The sequence below is a fragment of the Ornithorhynchus anatinus genome, chromosome 5 (genome assembly GCF_004115215.2).
Source record: "Ornithorhynchus anatinus isolate Pmale09 chromosome 5, mOrnAna1.pri.v4, whole genome shotgun sequence".
NCBI lineage: Eukaryota > Metazoa > Chordata > Mammalia > Monotremata > Ornithorhynchidae > Ornithorhynchus > Ornithorhynchus anatinus.
In genome coordinates, this window is record NC_041732.1 from 3308787 (window position 1) to 3334008 (window position 25222).

The 25222-nt window shown below is 54.6% G+C and overlaps 1 protein-coding gene and 1 non-coding gene across 2 annotated transcripts; one reads left to right on the plus strand and one right to left on the minus strand.

Annotated features, from left to right (window-relative positions):
* The first annotated feature begins 286 nt into the window (after window positions 1-286).
* ZFP36 (ZFP36 ring finger protein) lies at window positions 287-2660 on the plus strand. The gene is made up of 2 exons (XM_029064804.1): window positions 287-417; window positions 1184-2660. The coding sequence occupies exons 1-2, from the start codon at window positions 382-384 to the stop codon at window positions 2240-2242; spliced, it is 1095 nt and encodes a 364-aa protein (XP_028920637.1). The 5' UTR covers window positions 287-381; the 3' UTR covers window positions 2243-2660.
* An 11483-nt stretch (window positions 2661-14143) lies between these two features.
* On the minus strand, window positions 14144-14236 carry TRNAI-UAU. The gene is given in 2 exon segments: window positions 14144-14179; window positions 14199-14236. It is a non-coding gene; the product is annotated as a tRNA-Ile (tRNA).
* Between the last annotated feature and the right edge of the window lie 10986 nt (window positions 14237-25222).

Genomic DNA, 25222 nt, shown 5'->3' on the forward strand with positions numbered 1-25222 from the left:
CCCTCGGCCCCGTCTCTCCGGGCCTAGGTGTGTCTCTGGATCTCTGCCTCTCTGTTCTTCCTCCTCGGCGCCCCAATCCGGGAACTGCCCGCTCCCGACCCCGCCCCCAGACCCCTCCTTTTCCCGGCCGGCCTCTCCTCCCCCTTCCCCAGCCCCTAGGCCCCGCAGGGGGAGGAGGGGAAGGAGGGGAAGGGGGCGGGCCCGAGGCGGGGGCCCGGAATCCCCTCCCCGCCCCCTTGCCCCCCCCCCCCCCCCAGCCCATAAAGACGGGAGGCCCGGGCCGGGCTCGCTCAGCTCCCGCACCGGACAGCCGAGGAAGCAGGCGGGGGGCTGCCGCTCGCTGGGAACCAGGACCCCCGGAGTCCCGACCGTGCGACAGCCATGTCCTCCGTCCTGGAACTAAGCGCCCTGTACGAGGTAAGGGGCCTTGCCCCAAGCGCTCCTCCGGGACACAGGGAACTTGGGACGGGAGACGTCGCGGATCCGGGACGGGGACTGGAGGGGGGGGAAAGGACAGATCTTGGGGGTGTCTTTGGGAGAGTGTGTGTGTTGGGGAGAGAGTGTGTGTGTGTTGGGGAGAATGGGTGTGTTGGTGACAGTGTGTGTGTCTGTTGGTTTTTTTTGAGGGGGGGGGTGGGCTTTGTGATCCCGGTATCCCGGTTCGGGACGGATCGTCCCGCGGGGGGGAACCGGGGAAGGGAAGGGCCGGAGAGGGAAGGAGGGGGAAGGGTTGGCCTCGAGGCCCCGGTTGTTGCTTCCCCCTCCCCTCCCCCCCCCCCCGTTTCCGGACTTGGGTTCGGGTTCTGGGCGAGGCTGTTTACCCTCTGCGAGGTGGCGGCGGGAGGGAGGGAGGGAGGAGGGACAGGAAACGGGGAGGGGGGAGGGGAGGAGGAGGAAGGGGGAGGGGGCCTGGTGGCGGAGAGAGGGGGAGGGGAGCCGGGGAGTTGTTATTTTGGGTCCTGCGGAGGGACACAGGCCGGGGCCTAGGCGTCCGGGCCCGTCCTGGGGGGTCGGTCCCGTCCGGGGGGCCGGTCCTTCCCGGGCGGCCGGCTGGACGGCTCCGGGCCGGAGAGGGTCGAGGGGCTCGGGGCTCGGCCCGACGGGGAGCCCCCTGTGACCACCGACCCCCTGGTCTCTCTCCCCGTGTCTCTGCCCCCTCCCCCCCCCCTCCCCCCCGCTCCAGAGGTTCCTGACGCTGAACGGGAGCGAGCTGGACGCCTCTCCCTTCCCTCGCCGGCCCTCGGCCTGCAGCCCGGACCCGTCCCGCTGCAAGGGCGGCTCGGACCCCCCGGCGGACTCCCTGGGCTGGGGGCCGCGGAGCCCCTGGAGCCCCGGGCCGGAGCCTCCCCGCGGGGCTCCGTCGGCCGTCGGCCGTCCGCCCGTCCGCTCCATCAGCCTCATCGAGGGCGGGGGGCGCGGGCCGGGCAGCCCCCCGGTGGTGCCGCCGCCCCCGGGCTTCCCCCCGCTGCGGGCCCCGGCCGCCCCGGCCGCCCCGTCGAGCCGCTACAAGACGGAGCTGTGCCGGACCTTCGAGGAGAGCGGCCGCTGCAAGTACGGCGTCAAGTGCCAGTTCGCCCACGGGGCCGCCGAGCTGCGCCAGCTGAGCCGCCACCCCAAGTACAAGACGGAGCTGTGCCACAAGTTCTACCTGCACGGCCAGTGCCCCTACGGCGCCCGCTGCCACTTCATCCACCACCCGGGCGAGGAGCGGGCGCCGCACGCCCTGCGCCAGAGCCTCAGCTACTCGGGCGCGCCGTCGGGCCCCGGCCCCCGGGCCTCGCCCCCGCCGCCCGACCCCAGCGCCTTCGCCCGGGCGCCCTCCGCCTCCCCGCCGCCCTCCGACCTGCTGTCGCCCTCCGCCTTCTCGGGGCTGCTGGGCGGCGGCGGCGGCTGCGGGGGGCCCGGACGGCTGGGCCCGGAGCCCGTCCCCCGCGGGGCCACCGTCGGGGAACCGGCCGGGGCGGGCTGCTGCGCCTGCAGACGCGGGCCGGGCCGGGGCCCCGGGGGCCTGGCGGGGGCCGGGGCCGCGCTCTTCCCCGGGGGGCTGCCCAGGACCCCCTCGGCCCACTCGCTGTCCTCCGACCTGGACTGCTACAGCAGCTCCGGCAGCCTCAGCGGCTCCGACTCGCCCGTCTTCGAGCTGCCCGGGGGCGCGGGGGGCGCGGGGGGCGTCCTGCCCGCCCCCGCCCTCGCCCCCTCCCGCCGCCTGCCCATCTTCAACCGCCTGTCCGTGTCCGAGTGAGCCGGGGGGGCGGGGGGGGGGGGGGGAGCGGCGGGCCCCCCGCGGCCCGGACCCACGCGTGCCTCAAAGCTCTGTCCAGATGTGGCCTTCGTCCTGCTCCTCCCACCGCCTCCCTGGTACACGAGGGGTTAACCGGCCCCCCCTCACACACACACACACACACACGCCGGGGACCCCATTTGGGGGCTGGTGGGGAGGGGGCGGCACTCGAGGGGGAGGGTATTTTTTTATTTTTTAATATGTAGCAGATTAAAGGGGAAGGATGAGGGCGCCACCCCCCCGCCCCAACACCCCTTTTTAACCTTCAATTTGTGCTGTGAATAGAGCCAGGGACCCTTAAACGCCCCCTCCTCTCATCCCCCCCCCACCCCCAGCCCCCAAAGGAGCTCTAAGGCCCAGTGGGGTGAGGGGGGGGGCGCGGGGGTGTCCCGGGTGGGGGACTCCAACCAAAGTTGGGGGGTGGGGGTCGTCTCTGGACCCGGGAGAGGGGGAGACAAGGGAGGGGGACAGCCGTCTCCCTGATCCCAGCCCTGGTGCTGTGACCCCCCCCCGAAAAAAAAAAAAAAGATTCCCGTCTCCCCCTTTGTAGCCAAAGCTCCCTCCAGCCCCCTTCCCCTTATTTATGAAAACGTTATTTATTGGAAACAGAATTTTATAGCTATTTATCTTTATGGTCGTCTGTCTGTCGGTTTGTTTTGTAATATTGGAAGATGATATAATATAATAATATATATTGTTATTATATGATCTGATTTTATCTATTTTTTTGGCGTTTGACAATTAAAAAAAAAAAAAACAACAAAAAACATCATCCTAGCCAAAGCCTGAAACTGGCGTGTTGGTTTTGCCTGAAGGGGTGGGGGAGGGCGAAGAGGAGGAGGAGGAGGAGGCGGGCAAGCAGGGCAAGCGGCAAGCAGGGCAAGCTGGGAATCTTTTCTTTTCCTCTCCCTCCCTCATCCCCATCCCACCCACCCCTCCACCCGTCCTCGGAGGGCGGCGCCTCGGTGAAGTCACCGGAGCTGCGAGCCAAGGGGCTCTCGGATATGACTTCACCATCCCCCGCCCCTCGTGGGTGTGTCCACCCTCTTGACCAGAGACTCGGGTGGGAGGATGGGGGTGCTCACCTGAGGGGGGGTGTGGTCAGGTCCGCCCAGGTGAGGTCACCTGCAGCGGAGCTGGAGGGGAGCTCCACACACCCCCCCCCCCGCCCCATCCACCTGCCCGGACTGGGGGAGCCTGTTTCTGGGCCTGCTGGGGGGGGGGGGGAGGATGAGCTCCACGCCCCCTCCCCTCCACCGCCTGTACAGGATAAACTTGCTGCTCGGCGGAGAAGGGAGCCGCCCTGGCTCCCGGGCCTCGAGTTGGCTGTGGGCCGGTGCCCAGGACCGGTCAGGCCGCATTCTCCGTCCGAGGGGCGGGGAGACGCTCCGGCTCGGCGGGGGGAGGGTCCCGGCCCCGCTCAGGACCCCCCCCCTCCCCCTCCCCACCACACATCCCCCTCCCCCCGGCCCGGGCAGGGCCCCGGACTTCGGCCTCTGCGGGCGGGCCTTTGGGCCGGGACAGGATGGAGGCTGCGGCCGGGGTGGGCGGGGATGGGGGGCCAGGGGAGGGGGCCGGAAAGAGCCGGGGACGGAATGTGCCGAGCCGGGGGGGCCGCGGGCGTCTTCGTCCACGGGTGGTTCCCCAAATCGGCGGGAAGGGGTGGGGGTTCAGGGGGACATTCAGGGGCGTGGCCCTGTGTGTTTGTGTACGTGTGATGGTGGTGATGATGATAGGACCTGAGCGAGGGTGGGTGTGCGCGTTGGGAGGGCCGGGGAGGGGGGCGTTCGTTCATCCAGGCCTATTTATTGAGCGCTTAGTGGGTGCAGACCCCCTCCCCTTTTGGTTCCCGGCCCGTTCCGGAGTTGCCGGGAGACGAGGGGACCCGCCGGGGCTGGGGGTCGCCCGCAGCCCACCTCCCCGGCCCGAGGCCTCTCCTCCCCCGGGGCGGAGCGGGGCCCGGCGACCGTGACCATACAAGGCCAGGGAGCCGAGGCCGCGGGGGTGGGCTGGGGTGGGGTGGGGGGCGGAGACAGCGGGAGGAAGCGGAGAATGGAAAACACTGAGACCAGAGGCAAGCCGGGGCCACCCGGAGACGGAGGCCTTAGACACTCTCCCCCGGGCCGAGAGGGACGGCCGGAGACCCAGAAACGGGGGGGAAGGTGGAGGCGGGACCCCGGAGGGGGGCAAGAAATGGTCGCCCCTCCCTCCTGGCCTCGACGGGGCCGGATCGACTCCCGCCTACGTCAGCGATGCGTCCCGGCCTGTGGAATGCGAGGGGGAGGGGAGAGGCCACCCCCAGGCCCAGCTCCTTCGCCCCCTCCTCCCCATGGAGTCCTTCCACTCCTCTCCCCTTCCCCCAGTCACCCCACAGGGCCAGGGGCGGACACCCTCTAAATCTGGCGACGGACACCCCTTCCCCCCAAATCCCTGTGTTGAGTGTAGGGGAGTGTAATGGGCACCCCAATGTGGAGGAGAGGGAGAGACAAAAGAAAAAAAACCACCCTCCCCGCCTGCACCGCCAGTCACGCCTCCAGGCTGGAGGCCTCGTTGCCCGCACCATTCGAGCCTCAGTTTCCCTCCCTCCTGGGTCGATGGAATTCGAGGGTCCCCGCCAGGCCTTGGGGGCGGGGAGTGGGGGGAGGCAAGGGAGAGATGTGACTTTTCGCCCACCCCGCTTGGCCTCCTCTCGCCCCCTCCCAGCTACCAGGAGTCCAGCTGACCGTCGGCCCACTGACCTTTGCTCTTTGATTCTAGGAAACCGGAGATAAGGATTGGGCGGGCGAGAGGGGCCGAGGGGGAGGGCTGAGAGGGGTCCAGCCTAAGCAGCGTGGAGAGAGCCCGGGCTTGGGAATCAGAGGTCATGGGTTCGAATCCCGGATCCTCCACTGGTCGGCTGGGTGACTTTGGGCAAGTCGCTTCACTTCTCTGGGTGACCTCTTCTGGAAAATGGGGATGAAGACTGGGAGCCCCACGGGGGACAACCTGATGACCCTGTATCTACCCCAGCGCTTAGAACAGTGCTTGGCACATAGTAAGCGCTTAACAAATGCCATTATTATTATTATTATTATTACTATTACTCCGTTGCCATTCCCTTCCCCCCCGGCCCCGCCCGGGCTAGAAAACCTTGGTCCGTCGGCACGGTCATCCGTGGCCGACACCGCCCCCCTGTGGCCGGTCAGGGGAACGACGCATTCCCTAAATTCCCGGACTCTCCCCCCCGAGGAGCGGCGTGGCCTGATCGATAATAATAATATTGGTAATTGTTAAGCGCTTACTATGTGCAGAGCACTGTTCTAAACCCTGGGGGAGATACCGGGTCAACAGCTTGTCCCTCGTGAGGCTCACAGTCTTCATCCCCATTTTACAGAGGAGGTCACTGAGGCCCAGAGAAGTGACTTGCCCACAGCTGACAAGTGGCAGAGCCGAGATTCGAACCCATGACCTCGGATTCCCAAGCCCGGGCTCTTTCCACTGAGCCACGCTGCTTCCATCGCGGCCCTGGGATTCAGAAGGAGCTGGGTTCTAGGGTCCGCTCCGCCACTTGCCCGCTGTGTGACCTGGGGGAGGTCATTTCTCTGGGCCTCAGGAACTTCATCTGGAAAATGGGGTTGAAGAGCGTGTGGCCCACGTGGGACAGTGACTGTGTCTAGCCTGGTTGACTTGTGTCTAGTTTTTAGAACAATGCTTGGCACATAGTAAGGGCTTAAGTACCATTTTATTATTCTGTGTGCTCGGGTTCCTCGTCTGTTTCATGGGGATTAAGACTAGGAGCCCCATGTGGGACAGGGACAGTGTCTAACCTGGTTGACTTGTGTCTAGTGTTTAGAATAGTGCTTGGCACATAGTAAGTGCTTAAGCACCGTTATTATTACTCTGTGTGCTTCGGGTCCCTCATCTGTAAACTGAGGATTCAAACTGGGAACTCCATGTGGGACAGGGACTGTGTCTAACCTGGTTGACTTGTGTCTAGTTTTTAGAATAGTGCTTGGCACATAGGAAGGGCTTAAATACCATTATTATTATTCTGTGTGCTCGGGTCCGTCACCTGTATAATGACAGACAGGGACTGGACAGGGACTGTGTCTAACCTGGTTGACTTGTGTCTAGTGTTTAGAACAGTGCTTGGCACATAGTAAGTGCTTAAGCACCGTTATTATTATTATTTCTCTGTGCGCTTCGGGTCCCTCATCTGTAAAATGGGGATTAAGACCGGGAGCTCCATGTGGGACAGGGTCTGTGTCTAACCTGATTGACTTGTGTCTACTCTAGTGTTTAGAACAGTGCTTGGCACATAGTAAGGGCTCAAGTACGTTATTATTATTCTGTGTCCCTCAGTTCCCTCATCTGTAAAATGGGGATTAAGCCTGGGAATCCCATGTAGGACAGAGACTGTGTCTAACCAGAGATTTTACTTCTACCTACTTCAGTGTTTGGCACATAGTATGTGCTTAAGCACCATAATTATTATTATTCTATGAACCTCAGACTTCTCATCTTAAGACTGTGAGCCCCGTGTGGGACGGGACTGTGTCTGACCTGATTACCGTGTACCTACTCCGGTGCTTAGAACAGTGCCTCTTACCTAATAAGCGCTTAACAAATACCATTTAAATTTACCAAGCACTGTACTAAGCTCTGTGGCAGTACAAGAGTACCTCATTGTATGTATTAAGCACCTTCGGTCCTGGACTAAATGCTGGGTGGTTCGTTGGGGGCAGGGAATGTGCCAGCTCTGTAATATCATTTTGTGCTCTCCCAAACTTTTAGTACAATGCTCTGCACACAGCAAACACCCAATAAATACGATTGATTCAGAAAATTATTCTGCATTAATCAACTAAGGCACATTCTCTGCCTCCAAGGAGCTGACAACTGAATGGTGGAGACAGTAGGGCGTAATTTTTCGTGAAAGTCAGGGAAATGGGAAAGAAGAGAATAAGGAAACAACTGGTAATAACTGGAGCTCGGGAAGGTGAAACAGATAAATTGGTGAATGCATAAATAGCATGTGTAGAGTCATATATACAAGTGGTAAATATAATTGCTAAGAATGGGTGTCAGTGGCTCAGGATGAACTGACTGTAAAAGCATCTTTGACTAGTAATAACTGGGGGAGTTTGTTACTGTAACATAAATATATAAGCTAAGGGGGAGGTGTTAGGAACCAATCAGGGAAAGCTTCCTGGAGGAGGAAGTGGCTTTTCAGGAGGATCCTGAAAGGGGGAGGAGTATCTTGTGTATATTTGTATATATTATTTATTATTCTATTTTATTAATGATGTGTCTATATCTATGATTCTATTTATTTTGATGGTAGTGATGCCTGACTACTTGTTTTGTTTTGCCGTCTTTCTCCCCCTTTTAGACTGTGAGTCCGTTGTTGGGCAGGGATTGTCTCTATCTGTTGCTGAATTGTCCATTCCAAGCGTTTAGTACAGTGCTCTGCGCACAGTAAATGCTCAATAAATACGATTGAATGAATGAATGACTGGTCACAGATGTCCAGTCAGCAGAGGTGATAGGGATGGTGGCCCAAAAAGCCTTTTAGAACTATCTTCCCAGACTTGTGCATTCCCAGGTCTCTGACAAAACTTGAGCGTTTCCAGTCAGGGATGAAAAAGTCTGAAATTGTGACTTTATGGCCTAGTTGTTCTTTGTAGCCTATCAGTCAATCAAGAGTATTTATATAGAATGCTTTATCAAGTCCTTGGGAGAGTGCTATAGAGTTAGCAGGCATGGTAACCTACCCTGAAGAAGATTACATTGTATACTATATATATATACACACAAACACACAATATATGTACATATAATACATATATGCAATATATATACACAATATACACAATGTATATACAATATATATATATATACAGACAGACAAGCATGGTGGCCTAGTGGAGCAAGAATGGGCCTAGGAGTCAGAAGGACCAGGGTTCTAATCCTGCTCTGCCACTTGTCTGCTGTGTGACCTTGGGCAAGTTACTTCACTTCTCTGGGCCTCAGTTACCTCATGTAAAATGGAATGATGAGTGTGTGCCCCATGTGGGATAGGGATTGTGTCTAACCTGATTTAACTTATATCTATCCCGGTGCTTAGAACAGTGCTTGGTACACAGTAAGTGCTTTAACAAGTACCATAATTACTATCGTATATATAAATTATAAATTATTTATAAGAGGGTCTGTGTTTCCTCTAGACTGTAAGTTTGCTGTGGGCAGGGAGTCTACCAACCGTGTTGTATTGTGCTCTCCCAAGTGTTTAGTACAGTGTTCTCCACACAGTAAGTGCTCAATTAATAGCATTGATTGATTACAGCCTAAGCAAGGGAGAGAAATTCTAGAGTAAATGACAAGTGGAAGCAATCGAGTATCAAGATACGTGCAAAACTTCTATATATGGGGGTGTTGTGCTGAAGTGGCATGAAAGTGATTTCCTTTCCTAGTACTTGACCCCTTCCAAATAAAAACCTCTACCCCCTTCTTCCCTGAGCTCAAAATGAAAAGCTGGCACCTCTAAGATTTGACGGGGCAGGGAGTTGGAAGCAGGGGGAAGAGCCTAAGCAAGGGGTTGAGGGCCGGACAGCCAAGAGCTTGGCACAGTGAGGTGAGGTGAGTTTAGGAGCAGCGAAGAGCGCAAGCTGGGGTGGGGTGGGAAAAGAGCCGATACGTAAGATGGCGAGCCTTGGAACCAATGATGAATCTCTCGTTATTATTATTAAATGCCGTCGAGTCGTTTCCGATTCACAGTGACTCCGTGGATATACTTCCTCCAGAACGTCCTGTCCTCTGCCGTAATCCGCAACCTTTCTAATGGTCTTTTCGTTATCGTTGTTGATGGTCTCTATCCATCTAGCATCTGGTCTGCCTCTTTTTTGTTGTCCCTGGACTTTTCCTAGCATTAGTGTCTTTTCCTGATATGTGTCCAAAATATGCTAATCCGAGTCGAGTCATTTGGCCTTCCAAAGATCACTTTGGTTTAATTTGCTCGAAAATCCATTTGTTTGTTTTTCGGGCAGTCGCAAAAGCAAAATTCGCAAAAGCCTTCTCCAACCCCACATTTCCAAAGAATCGATGTTCTTTCTATCCTCCTGTATTTCACCATTCAGCTTTCAGATCCACACATTGTTACTGGAACCAGAATCTCTCAATCATTCGTATTTATTGAGCGCTTACTATGTGCAGAGCCCTATGCTAAGCTCTTGGGAGAGTACAGTACGAGAGAAGTAGCTGACACGTTCCCCGGCCGTAACGAGTTTACAGTCTAGAGGGGGAGAGAGACATTAATAGGAATAAATAAGTAATTTGTAATGATCTAATTTAAAGATATGTAGATAAGTGCTGTGGGGTTGGGTGTAAGGAGACTATCGAGTGTCCAAAGGTCACCGATTGAGGTTGCAGAGATGACGCAGGAGGGAGACCGAGATGGGGGAAAAGAGGGTTTAAACGGGGAAGGCCTCTTGAGGAGGTGTGACCTTTGTGATGCTTCGAGGGTGGAGGGAGCGGTGGGCTGGCGTACCAGGACGGGGAGGGAGTTCCAGGCTAGGTGGGTGACGCGGGAGAAGGGTCGGTGCTGAGGTAGATGAGAGTGGGGCAGAGTGAGTAATCTATGAGTGAGAATAATAATCAACATATCCTGTCTCCACATCAAACAGAAACTCCTCACCATCAGCTCTAAGCCACTCAATTAATCAATGGTATTTATTGAGCACCTACTGGGTGCAGAGCGCAACACTCAGCTCATGGGAGAGTACAGTACAACAGAGTAGGTAATCGATCGTATTTACTAAGCGTTTACAGTGGGCAGAGCACTGTGCTAAGCGTTTGGGAGACTATGCTAGAACAATAAGCAGATACATTCCCTGCCCACAATGAGCTTACAGTCTAGAGGGATGAGATGGACATTCATAGAAATAAATAAATGACAGATAGGGACATAAGTGCTATGGGGCTGGGAGGGGGGGATGAATAAGGGGAGCAAATCACGGTGACACAGAAGGGAGTGCGAGAAGAGGAAGGAAGGCTTAGTCAGGGAAGGCCTCTTGGAGGAGACGGGCCTTCAGTAAGGCTTTGAAGGCGGGGAGAGTCATTGTCGGTTGGAGAGGAGGAGGGAGGGCGTTCTAGGCCCGAGACAGGACGTGGGCAAGAGGTCAGAGGCGGCGAGATAGATGAGATGGTGGACACATTAACTGCCCACAGGGGACTTATGGTCTACAGGGGTGACACATGAATATAAATCAATTATGGATAGGCACATAAATGCTATGGGGCTGAGGGTGGGGTGATACCAAGTGCCCAAGGGGTACAGGTTCACTGCCCACAGGGGGCTTACGGTCTACAGGGGTGACACATGAATATAAATCAATTATGGATAAGCACATAAATGCTATAGGTCTGAGGGTGGGGTGATACCAAGTGCCCAAGGGGAACAGATTCCCGTGTGAAGATGATACAGGCGGGGAGTCTGGGAAAGAGGGCCTATTCCGGGAAAGCCCCTGGAGGAGATGTAATCAATATTCTGACACCAACCGACTCAGGGTGCCTCGGTCTCGTCTCTCTCACCATCCACCCCATGCTCAAGCCCTCTCTCCTTCCTGGAACTCCTTCCCCTTTCATATCCAAAAAACCATCGCTCTCCCCATCTTCCTCCAGGAAGTCCTCCCTGACTAAGTCCTCAGCTATTCTCCCTCCCTTCTGCGTCACCTATTAATGCTTAGGACATTGCTCTTCACACACTAAATGCTCAATAAATACCATTAATTGATTCACCTATGTACTTGAGTCTGTACCCCCTAAGCAGTCTGATACTCACCCCACCTCCATAGCATTCTTGTCTATATCCTTTTATTCTGTTGCTTAGCCTACTTGGAATTTTTTTCATTTCCATTCATTCAATCATATTTATTGAGCAGTGACTGGGTGCAGAGTACTGTATTAAGCGCTTGGGAGAGTACCAGAGGACAATAAACAGACACATTCTGTCTCCCCCACAAGATTGTAAGCTCCTAGAGAGCAGGAAGTATATCTACCAATAATAAAAATAATAATTGGAGATGAGGATTGGGCGGGCGAGAGGGGCCGGGACGGTGGGGGGCTGAGAGGGGTCCAGCCTAAGCGATGTGGCTCAGTGGAAAGAGCCGGACTTGGGAACCAGAGGTCATGGGTTTGAATTCCAGCTCCGCCACTTGTCAGCTGGGTGACTTTGGGCAAGTCACTTAACTTCTCTGAGCCTCAATTACCTCATCTGGAAAATGGGGATTAAGACTGTGAGCCCCACGTGGGACAACCGATCACCTTGTATCCCCCAGCGCTTAGAACAGTGCTTTGCATGTAATAAGCACTTAACAAATGCCATTATTATTATTATTATTATTATTAATTGTGGTATTTGTTAAGCACTGACTATGAGCCAGGCACTTTACTAAGTGCCGGGGTGGATACAAGCAAATCGGCTTGGAAGCTAGGCCACGCTGCTTCTCCATCATATATATTGAGCACTTAATGTGTGCAGAGCGCTGTACTAAGCGCTTGGGAGAGGACAATGGAACAACATAACAGATGCATTCCCTGCCTACAATGAGCTTAAAGTCTGGGAATTGGGGACAGAGACAACGTGAGGAAGAGTTGGGGACAGAGACCAGGGGGAAGAGTTTGGGATGGAGAGTTTGGGGGAAAGTTGGCGTCGGTGAGCTGGGGGCTAAGTGGAAGTCAAAGGTGCCAGATGGACGACCCGGATCACGAGGGCGGGGGGGCTGAGAGGGCAACCAGTGTCCGAGGGCCGTCCTGGGGGAGTCAACCTCTCCGCGTCGCCCACCCGTCCCACTCTAGTATTATCCCAAATGCTTAATACAGATTCACTACTCTAATGCCAACCTATTCAATATACCTCAATCTCATTTATCTCGCCACTGACCCATCGCCCACATTCTGCCTCTGGCCTGGAATGGCCTCCCTCTTCATATCTGACAGAGGTCCCTCTCTCCACCTTCTTCAAGACCTTATTAAAAGCACATCTCCTCCCAGTCTTCCCCAACTAGGGCCTCATCTCCTCCCCTCCCAATCCCTTCTGCATCGCCCTTGCGCTTGGATTTGCACCTTTGATTCATCCCTTCCTTAACCCCACAGCCTTTATGTCCATATCTGTAATTACCCCCACCCACCCCGACGGTAAACCCATTGTGGGCAGGGATTGTCTCTATTGCTGTATTATACTTTCTAAGCACTTATTACAATGCTCTGCACACAGTAAGCACTCAATAAATACGATTGAATGAATAAATATTTTATTCAAATTAATGTCTGTCTCTGCCTCTACACTGTTATCTCATTGTGGGCAGGGAACATGTCTACCAATTCTGTTATATTGCGCTCTTCCAAGTGCTTAGTGGTGTTCCTAGTAAAGTAACAATAATTATTATTATTCTGCACACAATAAGAGCTCAATAAATTTGATCGATGTGGAGAGGGGTGGGTATAATAATAATAATAATAGTATTTGTTAAGTGCTTACTATGGGAGTCAGAGGTCATGGGTTCGAATTCCAGCTCCGCCACTTGTCAGCTGTGTGATTGTGGGCAAGTCATTTAACTTCTCTGTGCCTCAGTTACCTCATCTGTAAAATGGGAATTAAGACTGTGAAACTCGTGTGGGACAATCTGATTACCCTGTATCTACCCCAGCGCTTAGAACTGTGCTCTGCACATAGTAAGCGCTTAACAAATAACGACATTATTAATATTATTATGTACTTACTATGTACACTGTACTAAGCGCTGGGGTGGATATAAGCAAATAGGGTTTGGACACAGTCCCTGTTCCACATGGGCCTCACAGTCTCAATCCTCATTTTACAGATGAGGGAACTGAGGCGTAGAGAACTAAAGTGATTTGCCCAAATTCCCACCGCAGACAAGTGGCAGAGCCGGGATTAGGGAAGCCATCGAAGGTTTCTATGGCCGGAAGAAAGCCACTGTTCTGGTCCGAAGGGAAGTTTTTCCTGAATTTTAACCCCCATCCCACCTGCTGCAATCTTCCACCTTATTCCCCTCTGCCGCTTGTGAGATGGAAGGTGACTTCTTTATAGGTAGAGGAGATGGACGGAGAGACAGGAATCACTGATTCATTCATTCGTTCAATAGTATTTATTGAGCGCTTGCTATGCGCAGAACACTGTACTAAGTGCTTGGAATGGACAATTCGGCAACAGATGGAGACAATCCCTGCCCACTGACGGGCTCACAGTTTAATCGATCTACCTTAGGGATCCCACTCCCCACCCGCCGGCCCTCCGCAATGTCGGGCCTCTGCTCCCCCTACCCCTTTTCCCTTCGGGCCAGGGTCAACCCTGGCTTTGTTTTGGTAAAAAAAAAAAGATGCCCAGACAGGGCATCTGTCAATGGGTTTTCTGGAGGAAACCGTCCATGCCTCCCGGAGAGCCTGAGGAGCCCCCCTGAGACCCCAGACTCGATGGAGGGGCGACTAAAGTTCAAAAGGAGCCAGGTGGGGAGTCAGCCCAGGCGGAGGTGGATGACCCCCACCCCCCACCCCAGGCAGGAAACAGCGTGGCTCAAGAGCCCGGGCTTGGGAGTCCGAGGTCATGGGTTCGAATCCCGCCTCTTCCACTTGTCAGCTGTGGGCAAGTCACTTCACTGTGCCTCAGTTCCCTCATCTGTAAAATGGGGATGAAGACTGTGAGCCTCACGTGGGACAACCTGCTCCCCCTCCACCTACCAACAGTGCTCTGCACCTAATGAGCGCTGAACAAATACTAACATTATTATTAAATAACCCCCCGCCGTCTTTTCCTTGCCGTTGTGGCCCTTCCCCCTCCGCCCACCGCTCAAAATGATTTTTCTGTGCTCCAGGTGAGGATCGAACTCACAACCTCGGCATGGCTCCGCTCGCACTGCTGTATAAGTACCGCGCGCTAACCGATTGCGCCACTGGAGCTCCGCCCGCTGCTCCGCCCCGCTGCCCCTTTCGATCTCCGCCCCCTTCGGCTGCCGGCCCGGCTTCTTCACCCCCTTCTTTGACGCTCCTTCATTTATTCATTCATTCGATCGATTTTATTGAGCGCTTACTGTGTGCACGGCGCTGGACTGAGCGCTTGGGAATGTACGATTCGGCCACAGCATCCTGTCCCGCCCACTCCCAGACTTTCATTCATTCGTGAATTGATGTATTTATTTATTGAGCTTACTCTGTGCAGAGCACTGTACTAAGCGCTTGGAAAATGCAATTCGGCCACAGCATCCTGTCCCTCCCACTCCCAGACTTGCATTCATTCGTGAATTGATGTATTTATTTATTTATTGAGCGCTTACTCTGTGCAGAGCACTGTACTAAGCGCTTGGAAAATACAATTCGGCAACAGCATCCTGTCCCCCTCCCTCCCACTCCCAGACTTTCATTCATTCATTTATTCATGAATTTATTTATTTATTATTGAGCGCTTACTGTGTGCACAGCTCTGTACTAAGCGCTTGGAATGCACAGTTCGGCAACAGAATCCTCTCCCTCCCACACCCAGATTTTCATTCATTCATTCATGAGTTTATTTATTTATTGAGCGCTTACTGTGTGCAGAGCGCTGTACTAAGCGCTCGGAATGTACGGTTCGGCAACAGAATCCTTTCTCTCTCCCTCCGACTCCCAGACTTTCATTGATTCATTCATGAATTTATTTATTTATTGAGCGCTTACGGTGTGCAGAGCACTGTATTAAGCGCTTGGAATGCACAGTTCGGCAACAGAATCTTCTCTCTTGCTCTCCCTCCTACTCCCAGACTTTCATTCATTAATTTATTCATTGATTGAGCGCTGACTATGTGCAGAGCACTGTACTAAGCGTTTGGAATGGACAATTCGGCAACAGAATCCTCTCCCTCCCACTCCCAACTTTCATTCATTCATTCATCCATCCACCCATCCATCCATGGATTTATTCATTCATTTATTCATCTATTGTGCGCTTACTGTGTGCAGAGCCCTGTGCAGAGGCCTTCCCTTCTCCCTCCTCGTGGCTTTGGCTTCGGTCGTCTCTCCCGCCCCCGGGCAGGACAGGCCTGGTGGACGACGGGCGGAGAAAGGATGCAGCTCTAGAAGAGGGATCTCTCGGGGAGGAGCCGGTGGAAGGGGAGGGCGGCGCGGAGGAGGAAACGAGGCGTCCCCAGGACACATCTGGGCGGGAGGTGGAGTGGGCTGGGGGTCCCGGCCCATAAACTAACTCTCTTCCCCTCTTCCAAGCCCTCCTGAGAGCTCACCTCCTCCAGGAGGCCTTCCCACACTGAGCCCTCCCTTTCCCTCTGCCCGCCTCCCCTCCCCATTGCCCCTCCTCCCTCCCTCTGCTCTACCCCCTTCCCCACCCCACAGCACTGGGGATATTTGTATATATTTTTTATTAGTCTATTTTATTAATGATGTGTCTTTATCATTAAACCGAGAGAAGCAGCGTGGCTCAGTGGCAAGAGCGCGGGCTTTGGAGTTAGAGGTCATGGGTTCGAATCCCAGCTCTGCCTCTTGTCAGGTGTGTGAGTGTGGGCAAGTCACTTCCCTTCTCTGTGCCTCAGTTACCTCATCTGTAAAATGGGGGTTAAGACTGTGAGCCCCACGTGGGACAACCTGATTTACTTGTGTCTACCCCAGTGCTTAGAACAGTGCTCTGCACATAGTAAGCGCTTAACAAATGCCAACATTATTATTATATCTATGATTCTATTTACCTATTTTGATGGTAGTGATGACTGTCTACTTGTTTTGTTTTGTTGTCTGTCTCCCCCTTTTAGACAGGGATTGTTGTCTCTATCTGTTGCCGAATTGTCCATTCCAAGCGCTTAGTCCTGTGCTCTGCACACAGTAGGCGCTCTATAAATACGATTGAATGAATGAATGCTTTGCTTACGATTGAATCAATGAATCCAGGAGTCTGGACACCCGCCCCCGCCCCAGCTTGTTCATTCATTCAGTCGTATTTATTGAGCGCTTACTGTGTGCAGAGCACTGGACTAAGCGCTTGGAATGGACAATTCGGCAACTGATAGAGACCATCCCTGCCCCACGATGGGGCTCACAGTCTAGAAGGGGGGAGACAGCAAAACAAAACAAGTAGACAGGCATCGCTACCATCAACATAAATAGAACCATAGATAGATGCACATCATTAATTAAACAGAGCAATAAATATGTACAAATATGCACAAGTGCTGTGGGGAGGGGAAGGGGGTAGAGCAGAGGGAGGGAGGAGGGGGAATGGGGAGGGGAGGAGGAGCAGAGGAAGACTCATTCCTCTGGATCTAGTCCTCCAGCCGGAGGCAGCGAGATGGGAGGGAGAGGCAAAGAGATCTGATGTGAAATTGGGGAGTGAGGGATGAGAGGCCCTGGAGATTAGAGCACCTGGTTTCTCCCAAGAGGGTCAAGGGGACTGGGGTGGCCGGGGAGGTGTGGTCTCTTAGAGACCAAGAAGAGACGGAGAAAGAGAGGCTTCTTCCTCCAGCTCTGCTCGGACCCAACCTCTACAGCTTGTCTCATCTCCGCTGCGGTACTATTTCTTTTATCCTTCTCTTTGGTCCCGGGGGTAACAACGTCCCGTTGCTCGCTCCCCTTTGCCCTCCCTCCCTCCTTCTCGCTTCCTTCCTTCCTTCCTTCCTTCCTTCCTTCCTTCCTTCCTTCCTTCCTTCCTTCCTTCCTTCCTTCCTTCCTTCCTTCCTTCCTTCCTTCCTTCCTTCCTTCCTTCCTTCCTTCCTTCCTTCCTTCCCTCCTCCTCTTTCCTTCCTTCCCTCTCTCTGTCCCTCCCTCTCTCCCTTCCTCTCCCTCCTTTCTTCCCTCCCTCCCTCTTCCTTCCTTCCATCCACTTCCTTTCTCTTTTCCTTCTTTTCTCCTCCCTCCTTGCCTCTCTCTGTCCCTCCCTCTCTCCCTTCCTCTACCTCTTTTCTTCCCTCCCTCCCTTTTCCTTCCTTCCATCCACTTCCTTTCTTTTTCCTCTTTTCTCCTCCTTCCTTCCCTCTCTCTGTCCTCCTTCTCTCCCTTCCTTTCCCTCCTTCCTTCCCTCTCTCTGTCCCTCCATCTCTCCCTTCCTCTCCCTCCTTTCTTCCCTCTCTCCCTCTTCCTTCCTTCCATCCACTTCCTTCCTTTCTTTTCCTTCCTTTCTTTTCCTTCCTTTCTCCTTCCTTCCCTCTCTCTGTCCCTCCCTCTCTCCCTTCCTCTCCCTCTTTTCTTCCCTTCCACCCTCTTCCTTATTTCCTTCCATCTCTTCCTTCCTTTCTTCTCCTTCCTTCCTTCCCCCTCCCTCCCTCTCCCTTCCTCCCTTCCCTCCCTCTCTCCCTCCCTCTCCCTCCTTTCTTCCCTCCCTCTCTCCCTTCCTTCCCTTTCTTCCTTCCTTTCCTTTCCTCCCTTGCTCCCTTCCCTCTTCGCCGGGGCCGCCATCCCTTTGGAACCCGACCACTCCTTCTTATTCACCTGGCACCCCCGGGCCCCGCCCCCTTACCTGGCTCCCCGGGGCCTCCAGCCCTTGCTCTCCTTTGGAGTCTTTCGTGGATGGGAGGGGAGTCTGAGGGGACGGGACCCAGGAAGCCTGTTCTTTTCACCCCACCCCCTCTGTGTGTTGGGGGATGCGGGGGGGGGGGGAGCGAGGGGGTTACAGCTGGCTGGGCAAACAGGCTGGGGGTCGACAGCCCTCGAGACGCCCCTGTGCCCACCCCCTCTCCTCCTTATGTTGTCCCCCTAACCTTGAAGTGGGGCTCCTTGCTTCCACTCCCTCCTTCCCTTCTATCTTTCCTTCCCTCTTTTCCTTCCTTCCCTCCTTTCCTTCCTTCCTTCCCTCCTTTCCTTCCTTTCTTCCCTCCTTCCTTCCCTTCCCTTTCTTTCCTTCCTCCCTCCCTTCCTCCCTCCCTCCTAACCTTCCTTCCCTTTCTTTCCTTCCTTCCCCCTTTCCTTCCTTCCTCCCTCCTTTCCTTCCTCCCTCCCTTCCTCCCTCCCTCCTCATCCTTCCCTTCCTCCCTCCTAACCTTCCTTCCCTTTCTTTCCTTCCCCCTTTCCTTCCTTTCTTCCCTCTTTTCCTTTCCTTCCTTCCCTCTCTCCCTCTTCCCTTCCTCCTTCCCTTCCTCCTTCCCTTCCTCCCTCCTTCCCTCTTCCTTTCCTTTCCTTTCCTTTCCTTTCCTTTCCTTTCCTTTCCTTTCCTTTCCTTTCCTTTCCTCTCCTCTCCTTTCCTTTCCTCTCCTCTCCTTTCCTTTCCTTCCCCCACGCGGAGGGAGAGCACGGTCGCTCAGGCGACCCAACACCGCCCCCTGTGGGCGTCCTCGAGAATCCCCGGGCCCCGAGTGTGGCTGCCCCCCCCCCCCCCCCGCCTCCCCCCCCCCAACCCGGGCGCCGCCACCTCGTGACCCAGAAGGAGGGAAACAATTAAGGTGATTAAAGAGCAACAGATCAATTAGGGTCATTAGGCGGAGAGGACATGGGTTGAGAGCGCCCCAGGGCTGATGGGGAAAGGTGCGGCGGGCGGTAAACTGAAGCTCAGAGGTGGCTCAGCCCGGCGGCCTCTGATGAATCAAAAACTTGGACCCAAGAGGAAGCCAGACGTCCTGGCCCATCCTGCCTGGGCCCGAAGCCCCTCGTCCCCCAAATCCGAGGCCTTTCGAGGTCCAGGTCTCCCCACCTGCCCTCCAGCATCCTCCCCGTGCCCCCCCCCCCAAACAGCCCTCCCTGCTCCTTGTGGGCAGGGAATGTCCACCAACTCTGTTATAATATACCCTCCCGAGCGCTTAGTACAGTGCTCTGCACATAGGAAGGCACACAGTAATACAATTAATCGATTGATTGATAAGCAGCGTGGCTTAGTGGGTAGAACAAGGGCCTGGGAGTCAGAAGGACCTGGGTTCCAATCCCTGCTCCAGCACTTGGTGACTGCTGGGTGACTGTTGGGTGACTCACTGTGCCTCAGTCTCTCCTGTCTCGCCGCCGGCCTCTGGCCCACGTCCTACCTCTGGCCTGGAATTCCTTTCCTCCTCAAATCCGCCAATCACTCTTCCCCCCTTCAAAGCCCTACTGAAGGCACACCTCTTCCAGGAGGCCTTCCCAGACTAAGCTTTTAGTCAGCTCTCTTTCCCGTCTACATCACCTCTACACACTCTTGTTTTGTTGTCTGTCTCCCCACCACCCCTAGACTGTAAGCCCGTTTTGGGCAGGGATTGTTTCTCTATGTACTTTCCAAGCACTTAGTACTGTGCTTTGCACACGGTAAGCGCTCAGTAAATACGATTGAATGAATGAATGAATGATTGTGACCTTGAGCAAGTCGATTCACTTACCTCATCTGGAAAACGGGGATTAAGACTGTGAGACCTAGTGGGACAGACTGTGAGCCCATTGTCGGGCAGGGATTGTCTCTATCTGTTCATTCAATAGTATTTATTGATTGCTTACTATGTGCAGAGCACTATACTAAGTGCTTGGAATGGTCAAATCGGTAACAGAGACAGTCCCTGCCCTTTGACGGGCTTACAGTCTAATCGGGGGAGACAGACAAGAACAATGGCAATAAATAGAATCAAGACTACTCGTTTGACTACTTGTTTTGTTTTGTTGTCTGTCTCCCCCTTTGAGCCCGTTGTTGGGTAAGGCTTGTCTTTATCTGTTGCCGAATTGTCCATTCCAAGCGCTTAGTACAGTGCTCTGCACACAGTAAGCGCTCAGTAAATATGATTGAATGAATGACAAGGGCCATATCCAACCCAATTACCTTGTATCTCCCTTCTGCCTCTCCCTGAATTGCTCCCTTTGCTCTTTCCCCCTCTCCCCGCCCCACAGCACTTATGAATATATCTGTCATTTTATTTATTTATATTGATGTTGGTATTTGTTAAGCGCTTACTATGTGCCGAGCACCGTTCTAAGCACTGGGGTAGACATAGGGGAATCAGGTTGTCCCACGTGGGGCTCACAGTTTTAATCCCCATTTTACAGATGAGGGAACTGAGGCACGGAGAAGTTAAGTGACTTGCCCACAGTCACACAGCCGACAAGTGGCAGAGCTGGGATTCGAACTCATGAGCCCTGACTCCAAAGCCCGTGCTCTTTCCACTGAGCCACGCTGCTTCTCACTGAGCCACGCTGTATTGATGTCTGTTTGTTTGTATTGATGTCTATCCCCCCCCATCTTCACCACCCCAGACTGTGAGCTCCTTGTGGGCAGGGATTGTAAGCTTTCATTGCTGTATTGTACTTTCCCAAGCGCTTAGTCCAGTGCTCTGCACATAGTAAGTGCTCAATAAATACGATTGAATGAATGCCTGGCACGTAGTAAGCGCTTAGCTTAGTTCTGGTACTGATGCCTGACTACTTGTTTTGTTTTGTTGTCTGTCTCCCCCTTTGAGCCCGTTGTTGGGCAGGGCTTGTCTCTATCTGTTGCCAAATTGTACAATCCAAGAGCTTAGTACAGTGCTGTGCATACAATAAGCACTCAATAAATACGATTGAGTGGATGAATATTATTATTATTGTTAATTATCAGGCTTCTGCTCCCAAACCGAGGGCGGCCCTATGGCGGGGGGAGGGTGAGAGGGCCGGCGCAGGGGACGCCTGGGTTTGGGCCTGGGTAGGAGTGGGGACTCGGAAGCCTGGGGCCTGGGCCCGACCCTGCACCTAGGGGATGGGGTGGAGGGGAGGAGGACGGCCTGGAAGCCCACCGCCCCCAGAATGACACTCCCTGGGGGACAGGGACCGGGACGGGGGCGAGAGAGGAAATGAGCTGCGGTTTGGAAGAGGCCCCTGACCCCGGAGGAAGGGAAGCGGCTGGACTCGGGGAAAAGGATACAAATGAGAGGCAGAGTGTCTTGTACATTCCAAGCGCTTAGTACAGTGCTCTGCACATAGTAAGCGCTCAATAAATACTATTGAATGAATGAGTCTTCCAGAGAGGGACACAGGCACTTAGAGAGAGACCTGAGCAGAGTCAGGCAGAGACCTGGAGAGGCACAAAGAGAGATGTTTGTGCATGTGTGTGTGTAGGGGTGTGCTTGGGAGTCAGGGGACGTGGGTTCTAATGCCGGCTCCACCACTTGTCTGCTGTGTGACCTTAGGCAAGGCATTTCACTTCTCTGTGCTTCAGTGACCTCATCTGTATAATGGGGATTGAGATTGTGAGATTGTGATACGATTGTGAGATACCTCGTATCTATTCCAGCGCTTAGAAGAGTGCTCGGCACATAGCACTTAACAAATACCGTTATTATTATTATTAGTCGGCGTGTTGGGGGGGGGGCACGTGTAGGAGGGTGTGTGATGTGTGAGCCCGTTGTTGGTTAGGAACTGTCTCAGTTTGTTGCCGAACTGTACTTTCCAAGTGCTTAGTACAGTGCTCTGCGTACTGTAAGTGCTCAATAAATACGATTGAATGTGTGTGTGCGTGTAGGGGTGTGCTCTGTGTGTGTGTGTGTGTGTGTGTGTGAGTGTGAGTGTGAGTATGTGTAGTGGTGGGCGTCGAGTCTCCCGATCCCGTTAAGTGACGGAATATTCCCATGTGGGGGGCTGAGGGGGGCTGGGCCGCTGCTCCCAGGCCAATATAAACAAGCCCAGCCGGTGCCGGAGCCTTGGGACGAGCTGGGAGGTTGGGGGAATTGGGAAACACTGAGAGGGGAGGCAGTCCCCTCCTCCCCAGCCAGTCCTCTCCTTCCCCCTCCTTCCGGACCAGGATCTGCCCTCAGACCTTCGGCCCCGCAGTTAGAGCCGGAGAGGCAGGAGGCTGGGGGAGGCGGGAGGGGGGCCTGGGTTCTCTTCCTGCCCCACTTGGTCTCCAGCTCCCGTCCTCTCCCTCAGCCCCCAGTCTCCTCCCACACTGACCCCAGTCCCCACCACGCCTCTCTTCTGTCCATATCTGTAATTTATTTATTTCTAGTAGGGCCCCTCTGGTCCCGGCGTCTGGGACGAGGGGGGTGTGTTGGGTCCCTGGCATCCCTGGGCTCTATCGGGTGTGTATGTGTGTGTGTGTGTGTGTGTAGGGGGGGTGGGGGGCTCTGTCCCCGTCTCTCTCTCTCTCTCAGTCTCTCCCCCCCGGTTCCCACGACTTCTCAGACGGCCTCTAGAGGCCCCGGCTATAAAAGGAAAAACCCTCTGCTCCCCCACCAGCCCCCACCAGGACCGGCTCCCTCGTCTTCCAGCCCAAAGGGAGGGGCGCATCCGGGGCCCGGACAAGGCCAAGAGCCACTCATGGCCGTGAGGCTGGACACGGGCATCCTGACTGTCATCCCGTCCCATCCCCGGCCTCCGGCCTAGGTGACCCCCGTGACCCCTGCATCGGGAAGTGGCCAAGAGGGATCTGGGGTCCAGGGGTCCAGGGGTTGGAGGGGCTTGGAGCTCCCGGCCCGGGTGGGTGGGAAGGAGAACTTTCCCTCTTCTCCAAATCCATCTTGACCCAGAGAAAGGCCCCAGCGTTTAGAACGTGCTTGACACCTAGTGAGCGCCTAAAAATACCATAATTTACGATTATCTGGGGTTCAGGACTCAGGGCTGAATTTCCACGAGACTGAGATAAAGCAGAAACTTGGAGGGTGGAGGTGGGGAGGGCGGGGATACAGAAACCAGGGTCAAAGCTTCCTGGCCCTTTGACACAGAGGAGCAACCTTAAATCCCTGAGCAAGGATTTCTGCTCCTGCCCCACCTTCTTCCCGGCTCTCTGCTCCAATCAATCAGTGGTATTTATTGAACGTTTACTGTGTGCAGAGCTCTGTACCAAACCCTGGGGAGAACTCAGTACATTAAGTTGATAGTCACATTCCCTGCCCACAAGGAGTTTACAGTCTAGGGCCGGGAGACAGACATTAAAATAGATAAATAAATTACAGATAGGTATAAAAATGCTGTGGGGCTGAGGGTGGGGGTGAATATTAAGGGGCTAAAGGGGAAAGATCCAAGGGCATAGGCGATGAAGAAGGGAGGGAAGGGAAGGGCTTTGAAGTTGGGGACTGTGGTGGATTCTCAGATATGAAGAGGGAGGGAGTTGCAGGCTTGGAGGGAGGACAAGGGTGAGGGATCAGAGTAGAACAGTGCTTGGCCCACAGTAAGCGCTTAACAAGTACCGACCCCTAGCCCACATCCTGCTCTCCCTTCTCAAATGCGACAGACTCTCCCCCCACCTTCAAAGCCTTATTGCAGGCACCTCTCCTCCAAGACACCTTCCCAGACTAAGCCCCACGTTTCCTCATCTCTCATTCCCTTCCGCATCGCCCCTACTCGCTCCCTTTGCTCTTCCCCCTTCCCATCCCCACAACACTTAGGTACATATCTGTAATTTTATTTATCTGTATTGATATCTGTCTCCCCCCACTCTAGACGGTAAGCTCATTGTGTGCAGGGAATGTCACTGTTTTTTGTTGTGTCGTACTTTCCCAAGCGCTTAGGACAGTGCTCTGTACACGGCAAGCGCTCGGTAAATATGATTGAAAGAATGAATGTTATTATCATTACTAAGAGTAAGCTTGAGGTATTGTGAGTAGGTTGGTATTAGAGGAGCAGCATGGTGCAGTGGATAGAGCATGGGTCTGGGAATCAGAAGGTCATGGGTTCTCATCCCGGCTCCCTCACTTGTTTGCTGTGTGACCTCGGCCAAGTCACATCACTTCTCTGTGTTTCAGTTCCCTCATGTGCGAAATGGGCTGTGAGCCCCACATGGGACAGGGGACTGGGTCCAACTTGATTTGCTTGTATCCACCCCAGCTCTTAGTGCAGTGCCTGGCACATAGTAAACACTTAACAAATACCACCATTATTATTATTAGGAGCGAAGTGGATGGGCTGGATCACTCCCGTCCCACTCCCTGACTGCCCCAGCCCCATCCCCATCCCACCCCTTTCTTTTGCCCCTGCTCCAGTCCTGTCCCTCTCCCTGGCCCTACCCCACCCCTAGCCACTCCCTTGCTCCAGCCCCTGCCGTGCTCCACCCCCTGCCCCTGGCCTGGTCCTCCCCACCACAGGGCTGGGGCCGGGCTAGGGCTGGGCTGGTCAGGGAATGAAGGCCAAGATGGGGGCCTGAGGGCGGACAAGGCTGAATGAGGGTATTGTGCCGAGCTGGGCAGTGCCAGGCAAAGCAGGGGTGGTGTGGGTGGCTTGAGGGTGGGAGGAGAAGGGCGGATAGGGAGGAGGGAGCAGGCCAGAAGGGAGCTCCTGCTCTTTCTCCCCCCATCTCACTATGTCCCTCTCTCGCTCTGTCTATTTGGTTCTCTCCACTTTGGGAGGAGTTAAGAAAGAGAGTATGTGGGGAGGGTGGGAGGCATTGAGGGAATGAGGGAAGAGGAGAAAGAGAGAGAGATGCTTAGCCTGACTCGACCCTGGGGGGGGGGGGGGCGGGGAAGAGGCTGGGCTGAGGATCCCGTTTTTTTTTTCCGGCAGCTGGGAAGAGTCGAGGGAGGGGCTCCAGACACACCCTGGGGAAGGGGGAGAAGGGATCGGATGCCACGTGGGGGTCAACTCCCCCCTTGAGGGAAAAAGGGAAACTGAGTCCTGCAACAGATCTGGGACTCAGGTGTCCCGCTCCGGGTTGCTCATCTGATTTTTTTAAAAAGTTATTTTGTTAAGCGCTTACTAGGTGCCAGGCACTGTACTAAGCGCTGAGGCGGAAACAAGCTAATCGAGTTGGACGCAGCCCCTGTCCCACATGGGGCTGACAGTCTTAGTCCCCATTTTACAGATGAGGGAACCGAGGCCCAAGGAAGTGAAGTGACTTCCCCAAGGGCACGTTTAGCAATCCCTCCTGCAACAGGACGGATGGGAGTCGGATCTCACGGAGGACTGCCGGGGTGGGGGTGGGGGGGAGAACGGAGGGGGCCCGGAGACCCGGGAGAGGGAAGGAGGAGAAGCTGGGGCGCCTCTTTCCACGGAAATCCCCGCGGCGGGGAGACCTCGCCGGGTGGGCTGGGGAAAAGAGGCAGGAGAAAGCCGAGATGACCCTAG